At 42.8% G+C, this 25,515-nt stretch overlaps 1 protein-coding gene across 19 annotated transcripts in view; it reads left to right on the top strand.

Moving 5' to 3' along the window:
* The first annotated feature begins 103 nt into the window (after positions 1–103).
* Positions 104–25,515, top strand: part of LOC100752044 (regulating synaptic membrane exocytosis protein 2) — a 390,889-nt gene continuing 365,477 nt past the window's right edge. For 17 of the 19 annotated variants that reach the window (XM_035449594.1, XM_027431481.2, XM_027431480.2 and 14 more), the window contains exon 1: positions 104–434. In XM_035449594.1, coding sequence (XP_035305485.1) covers positions 250–434 — 185 coding nt within the window. In that variant the 5' untranslated portion in view covers positions 104–249. The remainder of the gene's footprint in view (positions 435–25,515) is intronic. The other 2 variants (XM_027431472.1, XM_027431473.1) reach the window with 1 other exon arrangement.

The following is a 25,515-nucleotide window of genomic DNA, read 5'->3' as shown; positions in this document are numbered from 1 at the left end:
CGGGCGAGCGGGCAGGCGAGCGGGCGAGCGGGCTAGCAGCACTCCTCAGCCGCCCCCCCCCGCCCCGCCGCGGCCCTCCCTCCCCTGCTTCCTTCCTTGGGGGAGGGGGGCTGTCGCCTGGGACTGAAGGCCATTGATTTGTATGTATTTGTCCCAGCGCCCGAGGCTGCCCCAGCCGCCCGCGCCGGAGCCGCCGCTGCCCGCGGAGCGGCCTCCCTGCTCCCCGAGGCTGGTTGGGCGCCACCAAACATGTCGGCTCCGGTCGGGCCCCGGGGCCGCCCGGCTCCCACCCCGGCGGCCTCGCAGCCGCCTCCTCCTCCTCCGCAGCCCGAGATGCCGGACCTCAGCCACCTCACGGAGGAGGAGAGGAAGATCATCCTGGCCGTCATGGATCGCCAGAAGAAAGAGGAGGAGAAGGAGCAGTCCGTGCTCAAGTAAGGACCGTGGGCTCCATCTTCCCGCCCGGCTGTCTGTGTCCCTGCCCTCCGCCCCCCTGCGGCCGCTCGCCCGCTCGCCCGCTCGCCCGCTCGCCCGGGAGGCACCGCCGCCTCCCTGTCCCCGTCCCCGTCCCGTCCCGCCGCGGCGCCCGGTGTCTCCGGGGACCGCGAGGGCTGCGGCCCGCGGCCGCCGGGGTGGCTTTTCCAGTTGTCAGAGCCCCGCGCGCGCGGGGGTGTGTGCGGCGGAGGGAGGGAGGGAGGGCAAGAAGGAGGGAGGGCGGGAGGGCGGGCGAGGTGACGGCGGCGAGCTCGGGAGGCGGCCTTCGCCCCCGACACCCCCCTCCGGCGCCCTTCCCCGCGGGCCGAGCCCGCTCCTCGCGTCCCCGATCCGCTCCCGCCGCCGCCGCCGCCGCCCCCGCGCCGAGCCGAGGCCGCCGAGCCGGTGACGGGGGCACCGGATCCAATATGGCCGTGCACAGGTGCTCCCGGGCCGGCCCCGGTGCAGGCGCCCAGGCCCGGTGCGAGCATCGCCGCCGCCGCCGCCGCCGCCGCCGCCGCCGCCGCCGCCGGGGTCGGGGCCGGGCCCCTCGTCCCGCGCCCGCCAGGCCCGGCCTGTCCCCAGGTCAGGTCCGCGGGGACCAAGTGGCTGCCCGGCCGGCGGCGGGGCGAGGGCCTAACTAAGCGCGGTCGGTGGCGTCTCGGGTGGGTGTGCGGCCGCCGCCATCTTCCGGCCCCTCCCCCTCGGCGGGTGCGAGCACCCGGTACCCCGCGCCCCGGGGCGAGCACCCGGTACCCCGGTGCGAGCCTCCGCACCCCCGGGAGAGCATCCGGCATCCCGGGGCGAGCATCCCGCACCCCGGGGCGAGCATCCCGTACCCCGCGCCCCCGGGCGGGCATCCCGCACCCCGTTTGCAACTCGTGAATCTGGGCGATGGCTCCGGGGAGGCTCGGCTTCCCGCCGCCGCCCGGGTCGCTCCCGGCCGGCCGGAGAAGTTGTACTGTGTTTGCTCGCAGCCCGGCCGGCCCCGGTAGTGCCGAGCGAGCCAGCGAGCGAGCGAGCGAGCCAGGGTGGGAGGCGTGGAGGCGGCCGCCAGACAGCGGCTTAGAGGCGGTGCGACTTCAGCACCACGGAGCTGTCCACGGCGAGCCGCCCTGGGCTGTCACTGCCGCGCGCGCGCGCAGCCAGCCGGCGTGGCCCAGATTGCTTTCCACAGGTTTGCTCGTTAATGTTTGATGGTTTTTGGTTATCTCAGTTACTCCCGGGAAGTCATCGCCCAGGCGTGCAACCTTTGAATGTTTATCCAAGCCATATTTTTTTTTCACGAGTTACTCACTATAAACATGAAGCTCCAAGCGCCTAAAGAGCGGCACAGTTCTTCCGCAAGTCACCAAGTACATGTTCCCATATCTCCATAGAAACAAACCATTAAACGTGTAGACTTTAAGTAGCATACAGAAGAAGTAGCATACTGGCCTCCAGCCACCGAGTTTGGAAACAGGTTGTGGAATTCGTATGCATTTCTCATGTTTAATTGAAATACATTTTACATAGCCTATGGTAACAAGGCTTGTATCAAGTAGGTATGTATGTTAGGAAAACACGCAGTTTCTCACAAAATAATGAAGGAATAACAAGAGAGCAAATGTATCCCTGACATATTCACCGAAATTAAATTAAGAATTGCTTCTTCAAAACCGACTTTTAGGTTTGAATACTCAATAGGGAATTTGACTTATTAGTGGGCATAGGATATGAGCTAAAAGTTAAGTAATTTAATCACCGTAAACTATGAAATAATGGAGATAGTTTTAAAAAGCTTTTTTGAACATGCTCATAACTTAGCTCTACTTTAATGAATATGCTAATAGTGCTAAATTTTGATCATGATAGTTTTATATCCAGATATATGACTTTATATTTCTCAATATAGTTGTTAAAATTTAGTGTTGCCAAAATGATGCTCAAATAAAATACATCTTTATTTCCTTGGCCCACATATTTAAATGGAAATGGCTTTTTATTTATAGTAAATTAAATTAGTGTTTATTGCCTAGTTAATTTTATATAGTTATATTTACTGTTTCAATATATGAACATTTAATAGCTTGATTGCTGAATTAAAAATTGCTCAACAGACAGTGTATTTTATTAGATAGATATTATTAATAGGTTTTCAGATCAACTATATGTGTGACCACCTCCAAGTGGTAAATGCATATATTTGTCCATTTATTTCACATTATTTAGACAGGCACACCCTCTAAACATATCCGTATAATATGTGAAATCACACCAGTGAAAAATATAGATTCAGATGTAAGTACTTATCTCATAGTTTTAAATGTTCCTTAAGATACTTTTGAAATGAGATTAGACAAGGAAACAGAATAAACTTTATAATAGAATTACCATAGTGAGAGGCAGTCGTTTAGAAGAACTGGGCCATTTATGAAATAATATGTTCCTGGTCTGAGGTGTTAAATAACAAATGTGCTATGTAGGGAAAAATAATGCTGATAGTTGTGACTGCTCTTTCCCTTGAAATTTTAGGGTCAACTCACGAATAAATAGTCTTTTATTTCTGGGTAATGGTATCATTTAATTGCATGCTCGCATCTTTTCTGAGAGAAGGTCATAGGCACAGAGCAGTAAACCAAAAGTCAAATTTACATCTGATACTTTTAGACTATTACGTTAATAAGTTAGATGTGTGAAGCAATTGAACACTACTCTGTGATCTTTGAGTTTCAATATCCATACTGACTGTTATGCAAAGAAAAATGTTTGTAACAAGGTGACGTGCTGGAATACAAGAAGGACATACTAAACTTGTAGTTTTATCTTTGTTTAAAAACAAGATGGAGCCCCATTAGTACTGAGTATAGACTGGTGGCTGATACTAAGATGCGTATAATTTATGAATAAATGTGTACATTAAAAGTCCACGCCTGAGATGTTTTCAGTGAGAAAGGTTAGCCATCAAAACAGGTCAAGGCCACCTCAGTAAATTCTCTTTTTAGGAGCCTGAACAATTAAAAATGATTCGTTATTAGTGATTTCTTTAAGGCGGAAGCCTTCTTTCTGACTACCAAATTGTGCTGTCTTAGATGGGTGTGAGCCGCTGTCATTTTCAAAGCGTTTTTACATCCCACCAGCCTTTCTGATTAGTTACTGAAACAAAACTAAACAAAAATCCTGACATGAATTCCTTCAGCAGTTCCAGTTTTGAGTCTCGAGGAGTCACTATTTTATATGTCCTTAACACATAATGGGAACCTCGTAAGGAATTCTGAGCTGGGTTTAAGCTCAGATGGAGTACTTCATTCATCCTGGGGAAAAATAGTGACTGCTGTTTCTGTTGTCTTTGCCTTTATTTTTGGGTAAAAAATTTTAGTTTTTTTTTTCTTTTTGTAAAAAATCTATCAAGAAGGCAAAGCCACTTGATGATCAAATAGAAAGGCTTTCTGTAAATGCCTTGATGCTTGTTATGCCCCCCAAATCTTCTTTCATACAGAGTGGTTTGAACACAGAAATGATTTTCTCCTTCCTTCCATTTTGCCCTACTTTTTTTTTCCTTTTTTGACTCCCCCCCCACTTCTTTTTTCACCCATTGAATAGTGTCTTTCTGTGTAGTCCAGGTTGGCCTTCCCAACCCCAAGGGCTAGGCTTATAGGCCTTGTGTTTACGCCTAGATGTTTATGTTTTCTAGGCGATGTGGATTCAATCATGTCTTCATTTTCAGCTTTGATTTTCTATTAATGTTAGAAGGACAACTTGCTCCACAAATAAAGATAGATTAAATTAACAAGTACATATTGTATCCATGTATGAGCAGTTCTAAATGTTTTATGTATAAATGTAGCTTACTTACTTTTGTTTGAGACAGGGTGTCACTTTGTAGCCCTCACTTGCTTGGAACTTGCTATGTAGACCAGGCTGGCCTCAAACTCACAGAGATCCACTGTCTCTGCTACCCAAGTGTTGGGATTGAAGTCGTGGGCCACCATGCCTGACTAAATTTTTTGTTTGATTTTATTTTGGGACAGAGTCTTTGTGTGTAGCCCTGGCTGTCCTGGAACTCAGTATGCAGATCAGGCTGGCTTGAGGCTCATACAGACCGACCTGCCTCTGCTCTCAAGGGCTGGTGTCATAAGCAAGTGTGCTGCCACACCCAGCTTAAACTTCTTAATGATGTAATTTTTTAAAGTTAATTTACAAAATTGTTTATTTAATAGATAATATATACTTTGGCTACAAGATATCTTATTTGCCTATTTTTTCACCCATGTGCAATAGTTGTTAGGAGCATATTTATTCTATGCACAATAAAATCTAGGCACAAGAGATGTATGTATATATAAATTCCTGTATTTATACGTGTTTGCACATACATATATACATTTCTTTGTTTTTCGAGACAAGATTTCCTGTGTAGCTCTGGCTGACTTGGAACTCACTACCAGGCTAGTCTCAAACTCACAGAGATCTGCCTCCCGAGTGCTGGGATTAAAGGTGTGAGCCACCAACACCCATACATGTATGTTTGTATGCAAGCATAAAAGTACAAGTATGTCCTGCGTTTTGCTTTTTAGGAAATAATTTTCACATTCGGTTCAGTTCCAGTATCTATCCCATTTGCTGAATGTTTTGTAATTTCCTTCACCAGTGCCATACTTTTTAAGTTGTTTCTGTTTTGCCGCTAGACACAGTACTTTGACACATTGTTTTTAAAGTTACAGGACTGTATCTCTGGGGTAAGTTCCTAGAGATAAATTGTTCTTTTTGAGAGTGAGTAGACGTCAGTAAATACTACCAGATTTATTTCCCTAAGGAAAGTGTGTATAAATCACACATACCGAGGAGATTTTCCTACTTCCTCGCCAAATCAGTGTGTGGTAGACTTGGTGAGAATTTCAGTAATAAACATGCCACTGCAGATTTAGCCTGAAGTTTTCTTATCACCAATGAGAGTGAGAGCCTCTCCATTTAGGATCACTCATTTTCCTTTACTGTTGGAATTCTTAGTGTGTTGTTGAAGCTCTTTATATATTTGTTGGGTTAGCACCTTAGTCTTCTTCTCATCCCTTTTTACTGGTCAGGATTTTAAAAATATGTTTAAATTGATGGCTTCTGAATTCGTGATCGGTGTAGAATGGCCCTCTTTATTCCAGTATTTGTCTGCCTGTCTACCTGTCTGTCTTTCTATGTCTCTACGTAGCATACCAGATAAATGATAGTGGCTTAGACTTTTATTTATTTTTTAATTTTAACTTTATTTTATGTGCATTGGTGTGACGGTGTCGGATCCCCAGGAAATGGAGTTACAGATAGGTGTGAGCCGCCTTGTGGGTGCTGGGAATTGAACCCGGGTCCTCTAGAAGAGCAGTCAGTGCTCTTAACCACTGAGCCGTTTCTCCAGCCCCCATAAAGACTTTTAAGTAAAGATGATCATTGCATCATGTGAATATCTATTGCCTTTGGCTAAAAAGAAAACTTTAAGTTTTTAAGGATTCAAATGTACTCTAACAATCGCCTGGCATTTTTTAAAAAAAATTTCATTAATTTTTATTTTATATGCATTGGTGCTTTGCCATGGGTGTCAGGTCCCCTGGAACTGGAATTACAGGTGCTGGGTGCTGGGTGCTGGGAATTGAACCCAGGTCCTCTGAAAAAGCAGTCAGTGCTCTTAACTACTGATCCATCTCCCCAGCCCCCTAGCCTGGCATTTTTTATAAGGAAGTTTCTAATGAAATTTTAATATATATTCTGTGTTTTAAAGTAAGAGAACATCTAATAATATGTTTCGGTTGACAGTACATTTTAATAAAGGGACAATTAAACTGTGTGGATAAAGAGGTAGTGATGGACCAACTTAGTTGTTTGTGGGATCTCCGCTGATTAATAAGCTCTTGCTTAAATTATGACTGTCAGTCTCTGAGTTTCCGAACCTCTCCTGGTTGTGCGCTAGGACTGACGATTATAGACTGAGTTTCCAGAGTATGTAGGTGTGCAATAAGTAACCATTCTTGTTAACTGATTATGGACAACACTCCTTAAGGAGTAAAATGTTTTAATAACATATCTAGATGAAATCTTCCTATTTTCTAAAAATTGAGAGATTTGTTTCGTTTGATTTGTTTCTAGTAGGAAGCTAAAATGTTTGGCAGGACTATTTCTTTTGTTTCGTTTTTTGTTTTTTGTTTTTGTTTTTTTTTTCAGAGACAGAGTTTCTTTGTTTGTCATTGACTGTCCCAGAACTCACTCTGTAGACCTGGCTGTCTCTCTCCATCTCACGGAGATCCGCCTGCCTCTGCCTCGAGTGCTGGGATTAAAGGTGTGTGCTACCAATGCCGGGCTTCTAGTGACTTTTTAACTTGTAAGCATAGGACTGAAGAGAGGGAGTTTGAGGACTTGGAATCAGTTTTCTCAGCAATATTCATTTTTTAGGAAGTCTGAGAACTCAGGGATAATAGTAAAAATAGCATGGCAACTAAGTACTGCTTGTCGGAGGGGATATATGTGACGAGTTTGTGGAGGCCTCTTTGTCATGATCCTTTGTGATTAATTTTCCATTACATTATTGAACCAAATACGTACTTATTTGTCTTATTCCTATTCTAAACAGGAGTCTTGTCAGATTAAGTTAATTCTGAAGCATCTTTACTAGAACTTGGAACGCTCATCTTCAAATTGTCATTCAGAAAGCTACACGTGTATGTGGCTGAGTCTTCCTTATCTTCTGACCTTCCCTCCCAGGGTGCGTGTTTAGAGACCCCTTCTCCAGCCAGGTTTCTTATTTATTCTTGATCGTACATCTTCTGTGTTTCCCAATTTATGTTCTGTCTACTCTGCTAGATTGTAAACTTTCATAGATTAAACACTTTTATCTAGAGAATACGTGATGAATCTAATAATTAAAAGAAAAAGGATTGCTTTGTAATAGTATACTTATTTCTGAAATAAAATATAGTTTTAACATTTATGCCTAATTTACACATATAATGCAGCTTGCATATCTTATAATTATTTAATTGTACAATTGCAATTGTTTTAAAACTTAGCTTGTCCATTTTTATTAGAAAATAGAAGATTGTAATTATATATCATTTTAAAATGTAAGGAACTTAGGAACTAAGGAACATATTGCTATCAAAATTACTTTTTGATTATTAATTATAGCATGAGTTCTAATAGGTCTTAATAATAAAAACTCAGAGTCAGCTATCGGGGGTGAAGGCTGAAGGATCAGAGAAGCAGAGTGGCCAGCCCCTAGAGTTCTTACCAATGCTCAGACCAAAACGTCCTGTCCTCAGACTGCATCAGACTGACTGCTTCAGACTGCTGCTCAGACTGCCCTGCCTCCTGTCTCCTCCCAGCCACATCTCTTCCTGTCTCCACCTCCATAGTGCTGGGATTAAAGGCGTGTCACTCCAAGTGCTGGCAACACCTTTGTGTGAGCTCTGTTTCTCTTTTAGACTGGATCAATTTCATGTAGCCCAGGGTGGCCTGGAACTAACCAAGATCCGCCTGCCTCTGTCTTCCGAGTGCTGGGATTAAAGGTGTGTGCCACCACTGCCTGGCCTCTGTGGCTGACTTGTGTGGCTAGCTTAGCACTCTAATCTTCAGGAACTCTTTATTTGTTAGAGCATAAACAAAATATCACTACAGCTAATAAATGTCCATTGTGTGTAGCAGAGCTGAATGATAGGGGATGTACAGAGCACTTTTTTCTTTTCTTCTTTTCTTTTTTTTTTTTTTACTTCTAGGAATTGAACCTAGGGCATTGTGTGTTCTGGGTAAACACTAGCCTTTACAATATTAAATAATTCATTTGTTGTCTGCGCATGTATGTCTGGCTACGGCTACGTGTGCCCCAGTATACATGTGGGGGTCAGGGAACAATCTTGGCCAGTTCGTTATTTCCTGCCACTTTGGGAGTTTTGGTTAACAAACTTAGTCATCAGGTCTTCGTGCAAGAGCCCCTATTTGCTGAGACAGTCTTGATGTGTAACCCAGGCTGGCCTTGAACTCACGATCTTTTTGCTACAGCCTCCTGAGCGCTGGCATAACAGGTGTGTACCACCACACTTGGCTCACACAAAATGCATTGGGTGGAAATAGGTTGTGCCTTTCACAGGCAAAGAGTCTAAGACCAACCATATTCTATGAAGACAAAATAATGTAAAATGCCATGAGAAATACAGTAAAGGTGTTTTCATCACATAATAACCATAGTAAAAAACAAAAACAAAAACATTCAGGCTGACCTTATAAGTAGTTTGTTGTTTCTTAGTTGTTGTTTCAAAGCACCTGTCATCCTGTTAAAGGATCTTGAAGTTTCACTCCTGGGTTTGACGGTTCTCTGTTGACTAATGAAATGCAGAGTTCTCTGGGTGTCTAGATCCTTTTAACCACGGCCAGCTAACCCTTAGGGGAGTCATTGTGAGAAAAATGATGGACTACAACTGGAACGTTGCACAGTAAGTGCCAGGCAACCGCTGTGCGCAGTGCCTCATGGACATACACAGACGAGGGAGCTTCTGCCGCAGCCCTAGGTAGACAACTTCTTTTGTGTCCCGAAGGGTGAGTCCATGTTATCCAGGCAAGTGGAGCTGTTCCAAGTAAAGCCTCCTCAAGTCCTCCGACCCCAGAATTCATTGGTTGTAAAAGATGCTTAGCATACAGGGCCTGGTTAAGGATGGTTCAGCAGGGCTCATGCTGTGAGAGGAGATGAGTTTTAAGAGGAGACCGGAGAAAGGCCAAGGGCCAGATCTTAAAGCTCTTTGTGTGGTAGGCTTAGCTGGAGTTTCACCGTGATGGCAGTAGGAATGGATTTTAACCGGTGGCACAATATAATTAGACTTTTGTTGGAAACCAGTCTTAAGCGATGATTAATGAGAAGCCATAGAACTAGAGGCAAGGGCACCAGTTAGCAGACTCTTTCAGTAATTCGGGTGCTAAATGATGAAAATATGAAATTGGACAGTAGAGGTAAAGTTATGGAAAAGTTAGAATCCAGAATTTCCAGGATTTGACAGCTGTGTGTGAGAGTCAGGTAAGCCTCTTAAGATGCCTGGCTTGAGCACTGGCTGCCATATAACCCTCTCAACTCACGGATGGGTAGGTAGTTCTCTAAACTTCGCCAGCCCCAGCACTGGTGTTCTCCTGATGGGTGGAGCAGGTGCACAGTAGCTTCTCTAATTGCCTCAGTCTGTCTCAGTCCTACCAGAAGGATATGAGTTAGAGAAGTAGCGCTATGACGTGTCGAGTCTTGGCGGGGTAGAGAATTGAGTAGTAGTCAAACCGACCCTGAGTGAGGAAGAAGAGGAGACAAGGGAGAAAGTGGAGAGAGAGGTCAGGTAGGGCTGTGAAGCCATTCTTTATAGGAAAGAGCCCTGCTGTATCTTAGCCTGGAAACTTCTCTGCTGGAGATCTTCCTTCCTTCCTTCCTTCCTTCCTTCCTTCCTTCCTTCCTTCCTTCCTTCCTTCCTTCCCATCTCCTCTTCCATCCCCTTCCCTCCCCTCCCTCCCCTCCCCTCCCTTGTCTCTCTCTGCCTCTGTCTCTCTCTCTTGACAGGGTTTCTCTGTGTAGCCCTGACTGTCCTGGCACTCACTCTGCAGACCAGGCTGGTCTCAAACTCACAGAGACTGCCTGCCTCTGCCTCCCGAGTGCTGGATTAAATGTGTGCCACCAAGCCTCACTGCCATGGGATCTTTCAAAACTCCTGGTCTTTCCTTAGGAATATTCCTTACTCCTACTGACAATGCAGTCTCAGAAGCTTCTCACCCTCCAGCTTTGTTCAGTTCTTGGGCATTTAAAACTATGATACAGTCTTTGTTTTATATGATAGGTTTAACTAGAATGCACTTCTGTCAGGTATACGTTCATACTTCTGAGAGAATTTTGCAGATATGAATGAATTTTAGAAAATAATTTTAGAAACTGGCCATGGGACTGACGTGTTGAGTTTATGAAGTTTGTTTCTCTGCTTACTAGATGACTGAGTAATTGTGGAATTATAGAATGCGTTTCATGAAAGGAAGAGGAAGCTTATTAGGTTTCACAGTGGTCAGTTTCAGAAATAGGAAGTAAAGTTGTCAGAGGGGACGGTTAGGGAGCTGGAGAGATGGCTCAGCGGTTAGGATTACTTGCGGTTCCTTCAGAGGGCTCAGGCTTGATTCTCAGCACCCACACCGGCCTGTTACAGAGTTACAGAGGGTCCACACCTCCTGCTGGCCTGTACCATGTGCTTGTGTGGTGAACTGGAATGCATGCAAACAGACATTTACACACATAAATAAAAAAAATCATTTTATAAAAGAGGAGACAGTTAAGTTTAGTCCCAGGTGTGATACAATAGTTCACTCACTACATAGTATAATAAATAAATTGACCATAAGTCATCAGCTTTTATGCAGTTTACATTTTATGAATATTTTTACATGTATCTATATAAATATTGAAAGCATTATTTATATTTTCATATAACATATTAGTCCCTAAATGCTTTTAAAAGGTTTTTGGGGTTAATAACTTTCACCTAGTTTATACATCATAAACATTTAGTATGTTTTTTTTTTTTTTTTTTTTTTGAGACAGGGTTTCTCTGTGTTGCTTTGGAGCCTATCCTGGCACTCACTCTTGTAGACCAGGCTGGCCTGGAACTCACAGAGACTGCCTGCCTCTGCCTCCCGAGTGCTGGGATTAAAGGCGTGCGCCACCAACGCCGGCAACATTTAGTATTTTTATGTAACACCATTTGGTAGGTTCTTAAATAGAGCTGGGTATATATTCCTTTTAGTAAGGCACGGGGAGCCTTGAACAGTTTTTCCTTCCAACTAAGCTTATGTTTATCGGGAAAGGAAAGATAGCATGGCAGTTTCATGCATTCTGTAACTAGCCTTGTGGGCTTGTAAGACTGGGAAGAGGCGGTAGGTACAGTGAGCGCCATGGTTAGGTAGGCAGCAGAATTATCAGTGGTATTTGGCGAGTTGGTGTTTAGTTGGCAGATGGAGATGGTGCTCACATTCATCTTGCATTGTTGGCATGTGAGAAGTCTATTATAGTTTTTCTAATAGTTTGTTTCCCAGGAGCGTCGATGAAGGGCCTGTTTTATCACACTTAATTTCTGCTCCCCAAAAGCTGTCTTTAGCCCGAAAAAATTAACTAATGCCTTTTCTGCCAAAAATGAATTTTGTTTTGGAGACGGCAAGGTGTTGATGTTCATCAGAGATGTGTGTGTTCTTTCAGAAAGTTACGGCCGGACATGTGGCTCCCAGCTCTGCTCCACCTGTGTGAGCTCTCCTTGCCTCAGGATGGGTTCATGTCACACTGAGTTTTAGTGGATGACCACACCCTTCTGGTCCCATTAACTTTTAATGAGTAAGAAATAGGCTTATAGAAATAGTCTTAAGTCATTGCAGTTTTGGGGGTTGTAACTGTCACTATAAGTAATATCACCTTTTTTGTTGGAAAACAAAAAACCTTTTTTGTTGGAATGTCCATTGTCATTTTTTAAAATTTGGCTAATATACATTTTCTCAATTTTTGTTTTGTTTTTGTTGGGACAAGTTTTTACTGTGTAACCCTGGCTGACCTGGAATTAATTTTGAAGACCAGGCTGTCCTTGAACTTATAGAGAGCCATCTGCCTCTGCCTCCCAAATGCTGGGATTAAAGGCGTGTGCCACCATACCCAGGTAACTTTTTGTTGTCTAACTTTGAAAAGGCTTTGCAATAGTTAGCTAGTACCTCCGTGCTACTACCATTTATATATTTGCTGACTAATTAATTAGTTAATTAATTAGCTGAAGGGTCTTATGTATCCTAGGCTGTCCTTAGACTTGGTGTATAGCTGAGATAACCTTAAACGTCTGGTCCTGCAGTCTCTACTTCCTGAATGCTGGGGTTGTTGATATGTGCTCCTGAACTGGAACTCTTAAAGGAACTATCTCCCAGTCTGCTGGTACCAAATTGTATTACTGTAGACTGATGGCTTTTCACTTAGTGTCTGGAATAAGCTGTTTTAAGTCAGTCATAGAATTATTGAACAAAATTTATAAGGAAAGGTCTGTTCTACTTACCAGGTGACAACCAAGCTGAGCCATGTCCTTCTTTGTTTAGGTTGTTGTAATTATGATAAATTGGGTGGCTTATAACCACCAGAAATGTATGAAAAATAAATATATTTCAGTTTAGTTTCTCACAGGTTTCTCCACTCTAGAAAGTATAAAATCAAGGCAGTGATATATTGGTTGTTTGGCGCAGCAAGTCTTCCTTTCTGGTTTGTGTGTGTGTGGCTTTCGTCTTGATATGATGTCACATGGCTTTAGGGCATAAGAGCTCTCCAGTGACTTTTTTTTTTCTTTTCCAAATTGGGGCACTGATCTTAGTGGAGGCTCTAACCATAAAATCTAATCGTCAAGGGCTCCACCTCCTATGATCGTGACACTGAGGAAATAGACTTTAAGATATGAATTTGTGAGAGATAAGCATTTGATCTATAATTCAACCTAACTGAGAATTACAGTTGGTAGTTAACGTATTATGTCTTGACAGGTATTTTGCTTTAGAAGCAGATACAACACAGAGACTTACCGAGAAGTCAAAAATATATACTTCTCAAGATTTATTTTAGAATGTATCGAAACTTGATATTAAAAGTTCACCGGGTTTAATGCAGCTGAATTCTGTTTCCACACTGGAGGTGAGAAAGCTTGGTAGGAACTGGAAGTTAGCATCAGCAGACTTTGAGGGCACGCAGCCGGATGTCATGGAGTCAGGGCTGGTGACGTATTTCTCCCATCTATTCCACTTTGCCACACTGAGCTTCGTGCTTTTGGAGGCTGATTTGTGTGGTTGACATCAAATTCATGCTCTCAGAGTTCATTTAGGTTTTGTCAATGTAAAATACTGGCAGATTGGAATGGTAGCAGAGAGTGAGGGCACTGTTTGCTCATAGTCTTTTTTTCCGAACCACACGTCTGTGGGTATGTTGTCGTTGTGCTCAGTTCGCAGGCGGTCTGGTCATGCACCCTTCTTTCCTTCTGAAGATTGCTTTCCAGGATTGCCAGTCCAGGCCTCCTCAGTCCCCGCCCTCACATCTGTGAGCTGTCCCTGTATAAAACTCCCGTTCCTCAGTCCCAGTGTAGTGTTGACTCCTGGCAGGAGTAATTGATATCCCACTGTTTACTAACAAGTTATGAATCTGAGTAATGGGTCCCAGCTGTAGATATGTAGGGCGTACTTCACTCCGGGTACCACTGACAAAACCATGGTAATGCTCTTCTTCTCTCTGATTGTTACCCTCTTAACTGTTCTGTGTGTGGCCTCACCCCTTCACCGATGACCTGCTGTGTGTGTGCAGCTCCTTTGCTGTGGTGAGACTCTCAGTGATTTGCCAGTCTTGGAGTCTTGCAGCTAATGTAACATTTAGTATATTTTTGTGCTTCTGATACTTAGTAGTAGTTACTAGCCTTTGTTTCCTTAGAGCATTCAGGGTATTTGAATTTGTGGGCCAAATTTTAGTATTTTCAATTATACAGTTTATTTTTATGTTCAGGAAAGTCCCAGGCACATGTAAACATTTTTTAGGCGAGACTTGGTGGTTTTGGAAGGATCATCTTGATTTCCTTCCTTCCTTTCATTATATATTCTAATACAACCAATTCCTAAATACGTTTTTAGTCATATTTCTCAAATATCCTCGAACTCTGTCTTTTCATCATCTTCATTGTCTCTTCTTGAGCCTTTAATGTGATGTTGGTTATTTATTCCTAAATTATTATTCATGACTAAATAGGTTTATTTGTCATGATTACCTCCTCTGACCCAACCTCTAATAATGCTTTAGCTCTCTAAGACACAGATAAATGTATTTTAAATCCTTAGCATTCTTCTGTGTCTCTCTTTCACTGCAAGTTATTTTATGTATATGGGTGTTTTGCCTGCATGCATGTCTGTACATGCACATAGAGACCAGAGAGGTCATCAGGTGTCCCTTCTGTCCCTCTCTGCCCATTGCAGACAGGGTCTCTCTTTGAACCTGAGGTTCACACTTTGGCTAGGCTAGGAAGCCAGCAAACTCCAGTGACCCTTCTGTCTGCCCTCCTCAGGGCAGGGTTGAGGTTTTAGGCATTTGCTGGATGCCCGGCTTGTTATAGATCAGAGCTCCAATCCTCATGGTTATGGAGCAAGTCCTCTTAATTGCTGAGTCAACTCACCACCCCTGTATCTAGGTCCTTCTGACTGAAATGTATTTCCCTCCCCTCACATTGTCATTTGAAAAACACAAAAGCTTGGACTCTGGAATCAGACAGCCTGGGTGTAAATCCATTGTTACTGGGTTTACCTCAGTGTGTTTATTTGTAAAATGGGAATGATATTATGTACTTCAGAAGCTGTCCTGAGAATTGAGTTTACCCTTGCAAAGCTGTCTAAAATATCATATACAACATGTTTTTAAAAGTAGATTAGTTATGAAGAAGAGAAAACCGTTGACAAACTCAGAGAATGTTATCAGCAAATACTTTGAATCACTATTGCAAGGATGGTGTTACATTCATGAGTAAAGTTCCAGACCTTCCAGAGTTATATCGTGTTCCTCCCTAGTGGCTTAAAAGAACACTCATTTATTCTTGCACAGTTCGAGGGTCAGAAACATTTCATCGTCTTGTTGGGTTAAAATTAAGATGAAGGCAGGGGCGCATTCCCTCTGGAAGCTCTATTTGCTCGCCCATTTCAGTTGCCCAAACAGGTGTGTGTGTATATATGTATATATGTATATATATGTGTGTGATGTGTGTGTGTGTGTGTGTGTGTGTGTGTGTGTGTGTGTGTCTGTGTGTCTGTGTGTGTGTGTGTGTGTGTGTGTGTGTGTGTGTGTGTGTGTGTGTGTGTGTGTGTGTGTGTGTGTGTGTGTGTGTGTGTGTGTGTGTGTGTGTGTGTGTGTGTGTGTGTGTGTGTGTGTGTGTGTGTGTGTGTGTGTGTGTGTGTGTGTGTGTGTGTGTGTGTGATGTGTGTGTGTGTGATGTGTGTGTGTGTGTGTGTGTGTGTGTGTGTTGTGTGTGTGTGTGTGTGTGTGTGTCTGTGTGTGTGTGTGTGTGTGTATGTGTGTGTGTGTTTGTGTGTATGTGATGTGTGTGTGTGTGTGTGTGTGTGGTGTGTGTCTGTGTGTGTGATGTGTGTGTGTGTGTGTGTGTGTGTGTGATGTGTGTGTGTGTGTGTGTGTGTGTGTTGTTTATGGAATTAAGATTCCCGTCTCCTCATTAGCAGTTGTCATCTAAAGAACAGCGTTGCCATTTAGAGGTCTCTTGCATGTTGCCCTCTGTCTCAGAACTAACAATGGCTGCTGTATCCTCAAAATGTCATGACTCTCACAGTTCTTGTTCTGTCTCATCTCTTTCTGCTCAGTTCAGTAAGACTTTTCATGTCCAAGGATTATTGCGATTACACTGTGCTTGCCTATATCAGATGTTCCAGAACCTTATCTTCCCCTTTTCACCACATCTTTAAATTTCCTTTTGCTGAGAAAAGAACCATAATTACATATTCCTGGGGGTAGGACAGAGCACTTTCTATTGTGTGGAAGTCATTCTTCTTATTTCTCTATTGAGTGCCAGTGGAAATAAATTTGCACACACACACACACACACACACACACACACAGAGAGAGAGAGAGAGAGAGAGAGAGAGGAGAGAGAGAGAAGAGAGAGAGAGAGAGAGAGAGAGAGAGAGAGAGAGAGAGAGATTTATTTTTATTTTATGAGTATTTTGCCTGCATGTGTGTATATGCACCATGGTTGTGTGTTGGTGCTCATGAAAGCCAGAAGAGGGCATTGATTCCCCAGAACTGAAGTTACAGTTGGCTGTGGGCTGCTTTGTGGGTACTTGGAAAGTCTGGGTCCTTTTCTGGAGTGCTAAATGCTTCTAACCACCGAGCCGTCTCTGCTTGCTCTAATGCAATATATATATTATAAAGTACACAATTTTATTTTTAGTTTTTCAAATGTCTTTTGTATCACGAGACAAAAAAAACCTGCAGGGCGTTTTCTTAATTAGTGATTGATGGGGAGGAGCCGGATCATTGTGGGTGGTACAGCCCTGGGCTGGTGGCCCTGGGTGCTGTAAGAAGGCAGGTTGAGCAAGCCATGGGGAGCAAGCCAGTGAGCAGCACCCTCCATGGCCCCTGCATCAGCTCCTGCCTCCAGGTTCCTGCCCTGTTTAATTTCCTGTCCTGACTTCCTTTGCTGATGTGGACATAAACCGTTTCCTCCCCAAGTTGCTTTTTGGTCCTGGTGTTCTCATGGCAGAAATAGAAACTTTAACTAAGACAGAGATTACATTATGAAATAATGTCCCATAAGTGCACTTTCTTTCTTGGGTTTATAATAGTATATCATTCTCAAATTAATGTTGATATGGTTTTCACATTTTTATTTACTTAGGAGTTTCTTCCTGAGTTGAAATGTTAGTCTATGCCCAGCCTATATATTGCTTTTTAAGACTACACTATGTATTGAGCCAGGGCTACACCGTGAGATGTCTCCCTGCTCCCCCCAAAAAAACTAGAGACGGGCTGGAGGAATTGAAGATAAGCAGTATAAATTGTTTGGTGTTCTGAGTATAAAGATTAAATATGCTTCCTAAATAGCTATTTTAGTCAATAATTGTATTATTTACAACTTTTTTATTTGTAATTTATGTACATTGGTGTTCTGCCTGCATGTATGTCTCTGTGAGGGAGTCGGGTCTCCTGGAATAGAAGCTACAGACAGTTGTGAGCTGCCTTGTAGGTGCTGGGAATTGAATCCAGGTCTTCTAAAGAGCAGCCAGTGCTCTTAATAGTGGAGCCATCTCTTCAGCCCAGTAATTGTGTTTCCATAGCGTGTGCGATAATTTTAACACATGGTTAAAGTAGTAGAGTCATTGCCATATTACCAAATGTTGTATTTTCATCATATGAGGCTTATGTTAAAGGCTCAGCATGTATTTTATATTGTGATGCAAGTAAAGCTTTGTATTTGACCTGCTCATTGCATCATGGCTTTCCTTTTCATGGGTGTGAGCGACATTTCTTATAGTGACTAGACCTGTCCTCCCTTATAATCTCGGAGGGTCCCGGTCAAGGATGGGGCAAAGCTTCCCGTCTTGTCTTGGTTAGTGGTGTCAGTAGCACAGGGTGTTGGGCCCTTCACATGGCAGGTTGCAGGAAGCAGAGAAACAGATGAGCCTGAGCCAGAAGAAGGCCGACTAGCTTTCAAATGCCTGCTCTGAAGACTCCACAGCCTACAAAACAGAGCCACAAGCTGGGAGGCAAACGAGCACGTTAGTCCTGGGCATGACAATGTTTTGTGAGGAGTCATTCCTTTTCTTAAAATAAACTATATATTTATGGATTATTTGTTTTTTGTAATTATTAGCAAAGAGTGTTTAAATGAAAAGATGTAGTGTGTGCTGTGAGTTCAGGTTTGTGGCTGTGCTTACATTACGATCACTCAGTTCATTTGACAGTCACCGGCATTAGAAGTAGTCGTGAAATAAAGCAGAACAAATAATCCTCAAATACTAATAGACATTCATGTTACAGTTTATTGTTCTGTATGTTAGAGCAGACTAAATTTCAGAGTCTAGTTAAAATACAGAAGCTTAGAAACTGTAACAGTATTTTGAACAGGAGCACATTAATATAGAGAGATGATTAGCAAAAAAAAAAATAATAATGGAAGAAACGCCTTCCTCTAGTTCTGAGGCTGAGACTCAGCCTGTGGTGGAGCTGGGCTGTGGCCCACTGTGCTCATGTGCCTGCCAGGCTAGGGCAAACCAAGACATTTGTTTTCGTGAAAGCAGGAAGTCATCTGTGGAGGCTGTTGGGCCTGGGGCATGGGCTGGCTTGGTGTGCCCTCCAGAAACTCTTTGGGAAGCTTACTGGGATGTCAGTCAGACTTGTAAGAAAGTTGCTGGGGAGAGTGCCACTAGAATTTGCTGGAAGGAAGGATGGCCTGTGAGGTGCTGGTGAAGAGATGCAGTAGTTCTAATCCCGCTGGGCATCCACGAGCTCCAGGCAGCTGTGTGAACAGAAGCAGCAAAGCTCTGGGACACCCTCCTTCCTTTGATGCCACCATGGCTCCCTCTGCTGACAAAGCTGAACATTGCGGTTGACAAAGGAGACATGGGAACATACAAAAACAGTGTAAAGAAGGGTAGATTTGGAGCAGAGAGGCAACGCGTTTTTAACAGGCTGACTGTGTCGTAGACTCTGCTGTCCTCAAGTACCCTTATGTTAGAGCGGCACTGATTTGTTTCTCTTTCTCGGCCCCTGGGGCTCTGCATTCTCTATCTTCCCTTCAACGCATAGGCTGTTGTGTATACACTCTCTCTGTAACGATGGGGGCGGACAAAAGGGAACTGTGCTCTACTGCAGGTTGTCCCCTCCAGGGTCCTCTCAGAAGAACTGTGCTCACATGTTGCTGACCAGAGCAGGCTATGTGACCCCACCCACGCCAAGGCAGAGAAGAGGAACCTACCGTATGGAAGGACAGCAAGTGTCCCTGTATTCATAGACGCGATGCTGTAAAATTGTCCAGGATAATTACTTACAGTTTCCTTTAAAAGCTTTGTCTGGTTTTGTAGTTTTTAGAATTTTATACATTGACGTAAAAATGGCACTCGTAACTTCTGGATCCGTAAACTTAACCTAATGTCAGGAAGCCTAGCCATTGCTTACCACAGTGGTGGTCAGAAGAAACAAACAGGAGAAGAGCTTTGACGCTTAGATACCAATTAAACTCAGTTTGGAAGTTTCTTATTATTTATGCTTATACAAGATATTATATAAAACATGAAGTCTTTTAGTCTTTGTGTATATGATGTGTACGTGTGTGTGTTTCTGTGTGTGTGCGTGTTTCTGTGTGTGTGTGTGTGTGTGTGCATGGGTATGCCATGCATGTAGGTGGAGGTCAGGACAGCTTCTGCCTTGAGACAGGTTCTCATTTTGCTAGAAAGCCTCGTCAGACAGTCTAGCCGTCTCTCAAGCACCCAGAAATCCTCTTGTCTCCTTCTGCCCTGATGGAGGAGCACTGGGCTACACTTGTCTCTGGGTATCATGTCTGGCTTGGTGTGGATGCTGGGGATCTGAACTGAAGGCCTCACGTTTGCTATCAAGCACTTTACCCACTGAGCTGCCGAGCTGTCTCTCACCTCTGAAAATTGAAATTGCTTGATATTGAAGAAGATGTTTTCATTATTGGTCAGTCTTGGGTAGAGGATAGAAAAATAAAACCTAGATGTTTTAATTAGAATTTCAGCTCTATCATTTATATAATCAACATGTTGTCTTGAACAAATCAACCAAAATCCCCCAAATCTATTAAATGATACAGAGGTCCATGGTCTCCAAACTGAAATGTCAATGCCTGTCCTCTAGGACTCACATGACATGATTTGAACTAGAAACGCAAAGGGTCACAGACCATATAACTTATGACTCTTTGTAGAGACAGGACAGCAACCCCCAATCCAACAAGTTAATGTTTCTCCAGTGAAAGTCAGGGATTTTCTTAAAAGAGAGTTTTGCTTTCCAGAGAGTTTTGTATTTTGGAGTCATAGTAAAGGAAATTACAGGATTACAGTGACACCGTATAGGTAAAAGATAATATTTAAAGGGAAGAAGTGAAATTTTTTATTTTGCTCTTGTAGTGCATTATATAAAGCCAACATTGCAGTCTTTATTGATATCAGGCTACATATACAAATTCTGATCATATAACTCTTTGCTACCTGCATGTGTCATTTAACTGAAATTCCTGCTTCAGGACTGTGAAACACAAAATAATAAGTAGCTGCTGTCTTAGGGCTTAGGGGTGAATACATGATTAGTACTAGATGCATATGGAATTGTTCATCATGTATTATAGATGCCGTAGGGACAGTGAAGCTTAATTCTCCTAGTCCCTTGATTGACAAGTCTACAAAAAACAGATAGGTCTTAGTATGCAAATAAAATCTTCATTTTCCCTTTCACTGATACTTAGGATGTGTTAGGGCTCCCAAACCTTTTTCATGTCATGCCACATATAGGAAAAAAGTGATAGATTTGTAGTTTTATTGAATAGTATAGACTGGGTAGAAATCAAATTTTTGTATTACAACTATGAGCAAAAATGCAGGGTATTGTGGATGACAGTTATATTAAATTGCAAACATTTTAAAATAACGTATTTTCAGTATCTAAAATGGCATGGTAAGTTGAATTCCAAGAGTATATCTTTCGTTTTGTCTATCTGTTTTGGAAACAGATGCATATATTTCCAAGAATTTCTTTAATGATCTCTTCAGGTTTTTGTTGGCTACCACTGATAAGAAAGTCTATGCAAGCAGTTTGCACAACCTGTAGGAAAGCCCTTACTCCTTTTGCAAAGTCCTATTAGGGTTTTGATAATTTAGCTTCAAGTTTTACTTCAAAGGTAGCAATAATAGCCTTTGACTTTTGGTTTTCATTGATGAATGTAATGTTGAAATTTCTTTTGATAACATAAATGGATGTTATATGAATATTTTGAGAATTTAATTTATTTATGGATAATAATATATAGCACTGTCAGCTATATACAGTGCTCTTCTAGTTTTAATTTTCCTTTAGAATAACACTGACAGTCGTTGACAAATCATTTTAATCTCATTTTCTTGAAACTGATTTGTTGCTTTGAGTCTATAAACTTTACCATAACCATCAATACATTTCATGGAATCTTGTTCACCTGTGTGTATACAGAGGTCAGAGGTGGATGTCCGGCGTCTTTCTCAATTGCTCTCCGCCTTATTTTGGAACTGATTGGCTAGACTAGTCGGCTGTGGCAAGCATGTCACCCTTTGGTTGATCCCACCTCCCCTTCTCTAGGTTACAGTGGCTCATTCAGGTTTTCAAACCTCTGGTTATGTTCCCCTCTTTCTCTTTCTCCTCCCTTCCCTCTGTCCTCTCTGTTCCCCCCTCCCTTCTTCATCCCTCCCTCCTCCCCCCTTTTCTATTGTGATTCGGGGATTGAGCCTCTAGGACCTTGAGCATGGTAAGCACTTACCCCTCCTTTGGGAAATACCCCCAGACACCTCTCAGCAAGTATGTAAAGTGAAAATCATTGTTACAATAGTTTTAACTATTAACTTGAAGATAATTTCCTCTGAATAGACAATATACTGAGATATGGAGCAAAATAATAGGATCTTGATCCTATGTCTTTGTATAAAGCCAAAAGCTGTAAAAGCTACTAATAGAAGCTGTAGCCATTTGGAACTGATTAGATTCTACAATTTGATAACATTATTTTTTTATTTTTTTATTTATTAGTTCAAGTTAGGGAACAAGCTTGTTTCATATGTAAGTCCCTTCTCCCTCTCCCTCCCCCTGTTCTGGGCCTGGGCCCTTCCCCATGTGTCCAGGGCTAGAGTGTATCCCTTCACGCAGGATGGGCTCTCAAAGTCCTTTCTTACACCAGGGAAAAATACTAATCCACCACCAGAGGCTCCCTGGAGTGCTGAGGCCTCCTTATTGACATCCATGTTCAGGGGTCTGGATCAGTCTTGTACTGGCCTCCCAGACAGCATCTGGGGTCGATGTGCTCTCCCTGGTTCAGGCCAACTGTTCCTGTGGGTTTCTCCAACCTGGTACTGACCCCTTCGCTCTTCATTCCTCCCTCTCTTCAACTAAATTCCCGATTTCAGCTCAGTGTATATCTGTGGATGTCTGTCTCTGCTTCCATTAGCCACTGGATGAGGGCTCTAGGATGGCATAAAGAGTAGTCATCAATCTCATTTTAGGGGAAGGGCTTTTAGGTTATCCTCTCCACCATGGCATGGATTGTCAGATGGTGTCATCCTTGTAGGTCTCTGGAGATCTCCCTAGTTCCATAATGATAACATTATTTTACATTAAATTACCATTTATATTTTTCATCTAAGAATTTCTCTGGAAATATTAAATTGTATTACTTGAATTTCAGAATTTTCAGAAAGGTTGTAGAAGTTTTCTATTTTCTTACTGTAATTTTATATAATACTTCTATGACAGTTCTTCAAAATCTTAGTTTATCTATTTGCATTTATTTTTTCTGAGATAGGGTTTCTCTGTGTAGCTTTGGAGCCTATCCTGGCACTCGCTCTGGAGACCAGGCTGTCCTTGAACTCACAGAAATCCGCCTGCCTCTGCCTCCTGAGTGCTGGGATTAAAGGCGTGCGCCACCTACACTCTGCTTATTTTGTTTGTTTTAGACATGACTTTGTAAGACAAATAACTTTCAGAGTCATTTCTCCTAAGGGCTTATAATCTTAGTTATCAACTAAATATTGTTGCTAACTGTAGATAATTTTCTGCAATGAAAATTTTAGGCTTTTATTATTAAAAGCTGACATATTTACTGTCAGTGCACATGAGTGGGTACACACATGCCACAGCACACATATGGAGGCAGAGACCACTTACCTGAGTCAGTTCTTTGCTTCCACCATGTGGATTCCAGGACTGAGCTCACATGTTCAGGCTTGGTGGCAGGAATGTGTCACTGCTGGTCATGTCACAGGCCCCGTTAGAGACTTTTTTTTTTGGTTTTTCGAGACAGGGTTTCTCTGTGGCTTTGGAGCCTGTCCTGGCACTCACTCTGGAGACCAGGCTGGCCTCGAACTCACAGAGATCCATCTGCCTCTGCCTACCGAGTGCTGTGGGATTAAAGGCGTGCGCCACCAACGCCCCAAGTGACATTTTAATAATAGGTGTTATTGATGCTGCTGAAGATAATGATTGCCATATGTTAGAAAAGTATGCAGACAAAAAATTAAAAATTAAAATTAAAATACTATATATATATATATATATATATATATTCAGTTTGATCAAAGCAATAGTTAGAGTGTGTGAAGTGATTGGGTGAATGGATGGTCAGGATGGTATTACATGGTGCCAATTTACCAAGCCGTGCATGTTGTCTTCTTTTTAAAACAAAAAACGTTATGCTTATGCATGGTTAAGTGGCATCTAAAATATTTTCACAGCAGTATACCGTGTAGAAAGCAAAAGACTGTTTGGGGGTTAGATATCTATTCAGATTTTTGTTTAAACAACTGTATTTTGAATACCTGCTATAAAGTAGTCACTGCGCTAATTTGGGAAAGTGGAATTGGATACGGTGTTTACAGTCTAGTGGGAAAGGGTCATATAATATAGCAAATGATTAAAGCAGGCGTGGTCTGTAGTTCTTGCCTTTTGCTCTTGTTGCTTCACTGGCGATATCTTGAGGGTGTTGTTCTTACTTTTCCTTCTAGTGCACACTTGATATTTGCTATCTTTTTACATAGTTTTGTATCAAGTCTAAATTTTTCTTTAGACTGAAAGGGAATTGTAAGGAGAGATCCTACTAGGTACCTGTGGCTCAGAGCGTGTGGGATTTTGGTCTGAGGGGAAGGACAGGCTTGCTCTCTCTGGGTTCTGGCTGGGACTCGGCTGGGTCTCGGAGGGCAGCTGAGATTGGATGCTCGGAGTGCTGACCCTGGGTCATCGGTTTCTCATGTAGGTGATTTCTCCCCAATAAAATCAACCCAATCATCCCAATCCTGTGTATCATATTGTGCTGCCACAGCGGCCTCACACTGTCCTGCTGGCACTCAGGGGGCAGACAGAGGCAGAGGGATCTGGGGCTTGAGGGTAGCTTGGACTGTATAGTCAGGTTGAGCTCACACAGGGACAGGCTGAGAATATGAACGCTGATGTTTAAAGATAACATCCAGGCTGCCCTTACAGGAAATTAGGGGCATTTTAAACACGTCCAGAAGATGTGCTGTGGAAACCCGTGCTGTCTCTTGGGGCACGGCCAATAGCTCCGTATCACTAGGAAGGTGGAGGGTGCAGAGAAGGGATGAAGAGGTAGAGCATGAAGCTGATGTATGTGTCAGTTGTAACCGTTTTTGCATGCCAGCCAGTACAGAGATACACTTTTGAAGTCATTGAATCACTCGAGAGGCAGAGGCAGGCTGATCTCTGTGAGTTCAAGGCCAGCCTGACCTACAAAGAGTTATAGGCTAGCCAGGGCTACACAGAGAAACACTATTTTTGAAAAACCAATATATGTATTATATTGTATCAAATCACCTTCTTGAGAAGGATAAGTATTACTGAGAGAGTAAGCTAATGACACTGCTTAGTACAACCTGTAGAGGTGGGTTGTGGGAATTTGTAACCTGCTTGGTGTGGATGAGTTTGGTCCTTGGCAGGCATATACTAACTAGGCAGAGTTCAGAATGCCTTGTTGTTGCAGGCAACAGTCTTGGTTGCAGTGCAGGTGGGTTTTTTTGTTTTTTGTTTTTTTGTTTTTTGTTTTTTGTTTTAACTTGCATCTCAGGGGAGTATCCTCTGAGGCACAGGAGTTTCTGGCCCCATGGGAAACAGTTGTATTTATGCGACCAGTGTAAGCTTGCCCAGTGCCTCACAGTTAAAGGGAATGGATGGGCTCCAGACTACTCATGACTTATCATGAGGAAGAAATCAGGAAAACATTGACACAGTTTTAAAGATCAAACATGACCTGATCAAAAAGAGGTATATTCAATGCTTTCTAAGCTTGTTTATGAATTATTAGAGTGACTACATAAATAATTTGGGCTGTAACTCCTGTTTTGTGGTAAACACAGCCATCTATATGTAGTTTGTTTGGGGAAAAGATTTATTTTTAACTTACTGGGTTTGCATATTGATTTTATATTATTCTATTAGCTGTCACATATTTACAATCACATATCCTTTTATACTGTATTTAGAAGTTTGGATGTATTTCACTAGTTTGTTTGGTCTCCGGGGAGAGACTTTGAAATAAGAATGGAAGGCATTAAAAAGGGCCTGTTGTAATATGTCCACAAATCCTGTTGAATTAGTGTCACAGTCTCCTTGCATGAGAATTCTCACTGGTGATTTCTCCAGGTACAGTGACTGTTTTGTATTCTGGTTCTCTATTCTGGGTTTGTCTTGTGCAGAATATCTTCTTAATAATAAGACTGAAGATGGGCCTAGTGGTACAGGATGGTAGTCTGTGCTCCTTTGGA

The sequence above is a fragment of the Cricetulus griseus genome, chromosome 10 (assembly GCF_003668045.3).
Source record: "Cricetulus griseus strain 17A/GY chromosome 10, alternate assembly CriGri-PICRH-1.0, whole genome shotgun sequence".
In the NCBI taxonomy this organism is placed as follows: Eukaryota; Metazoa; Chordata; class Mammalia; order Rodentia; family Cricetidae; genus Cricetulus; species Cricetulus griseus.
This window is presented reverse-complemented; position numbering and strand designations above follow the sequence as displayed.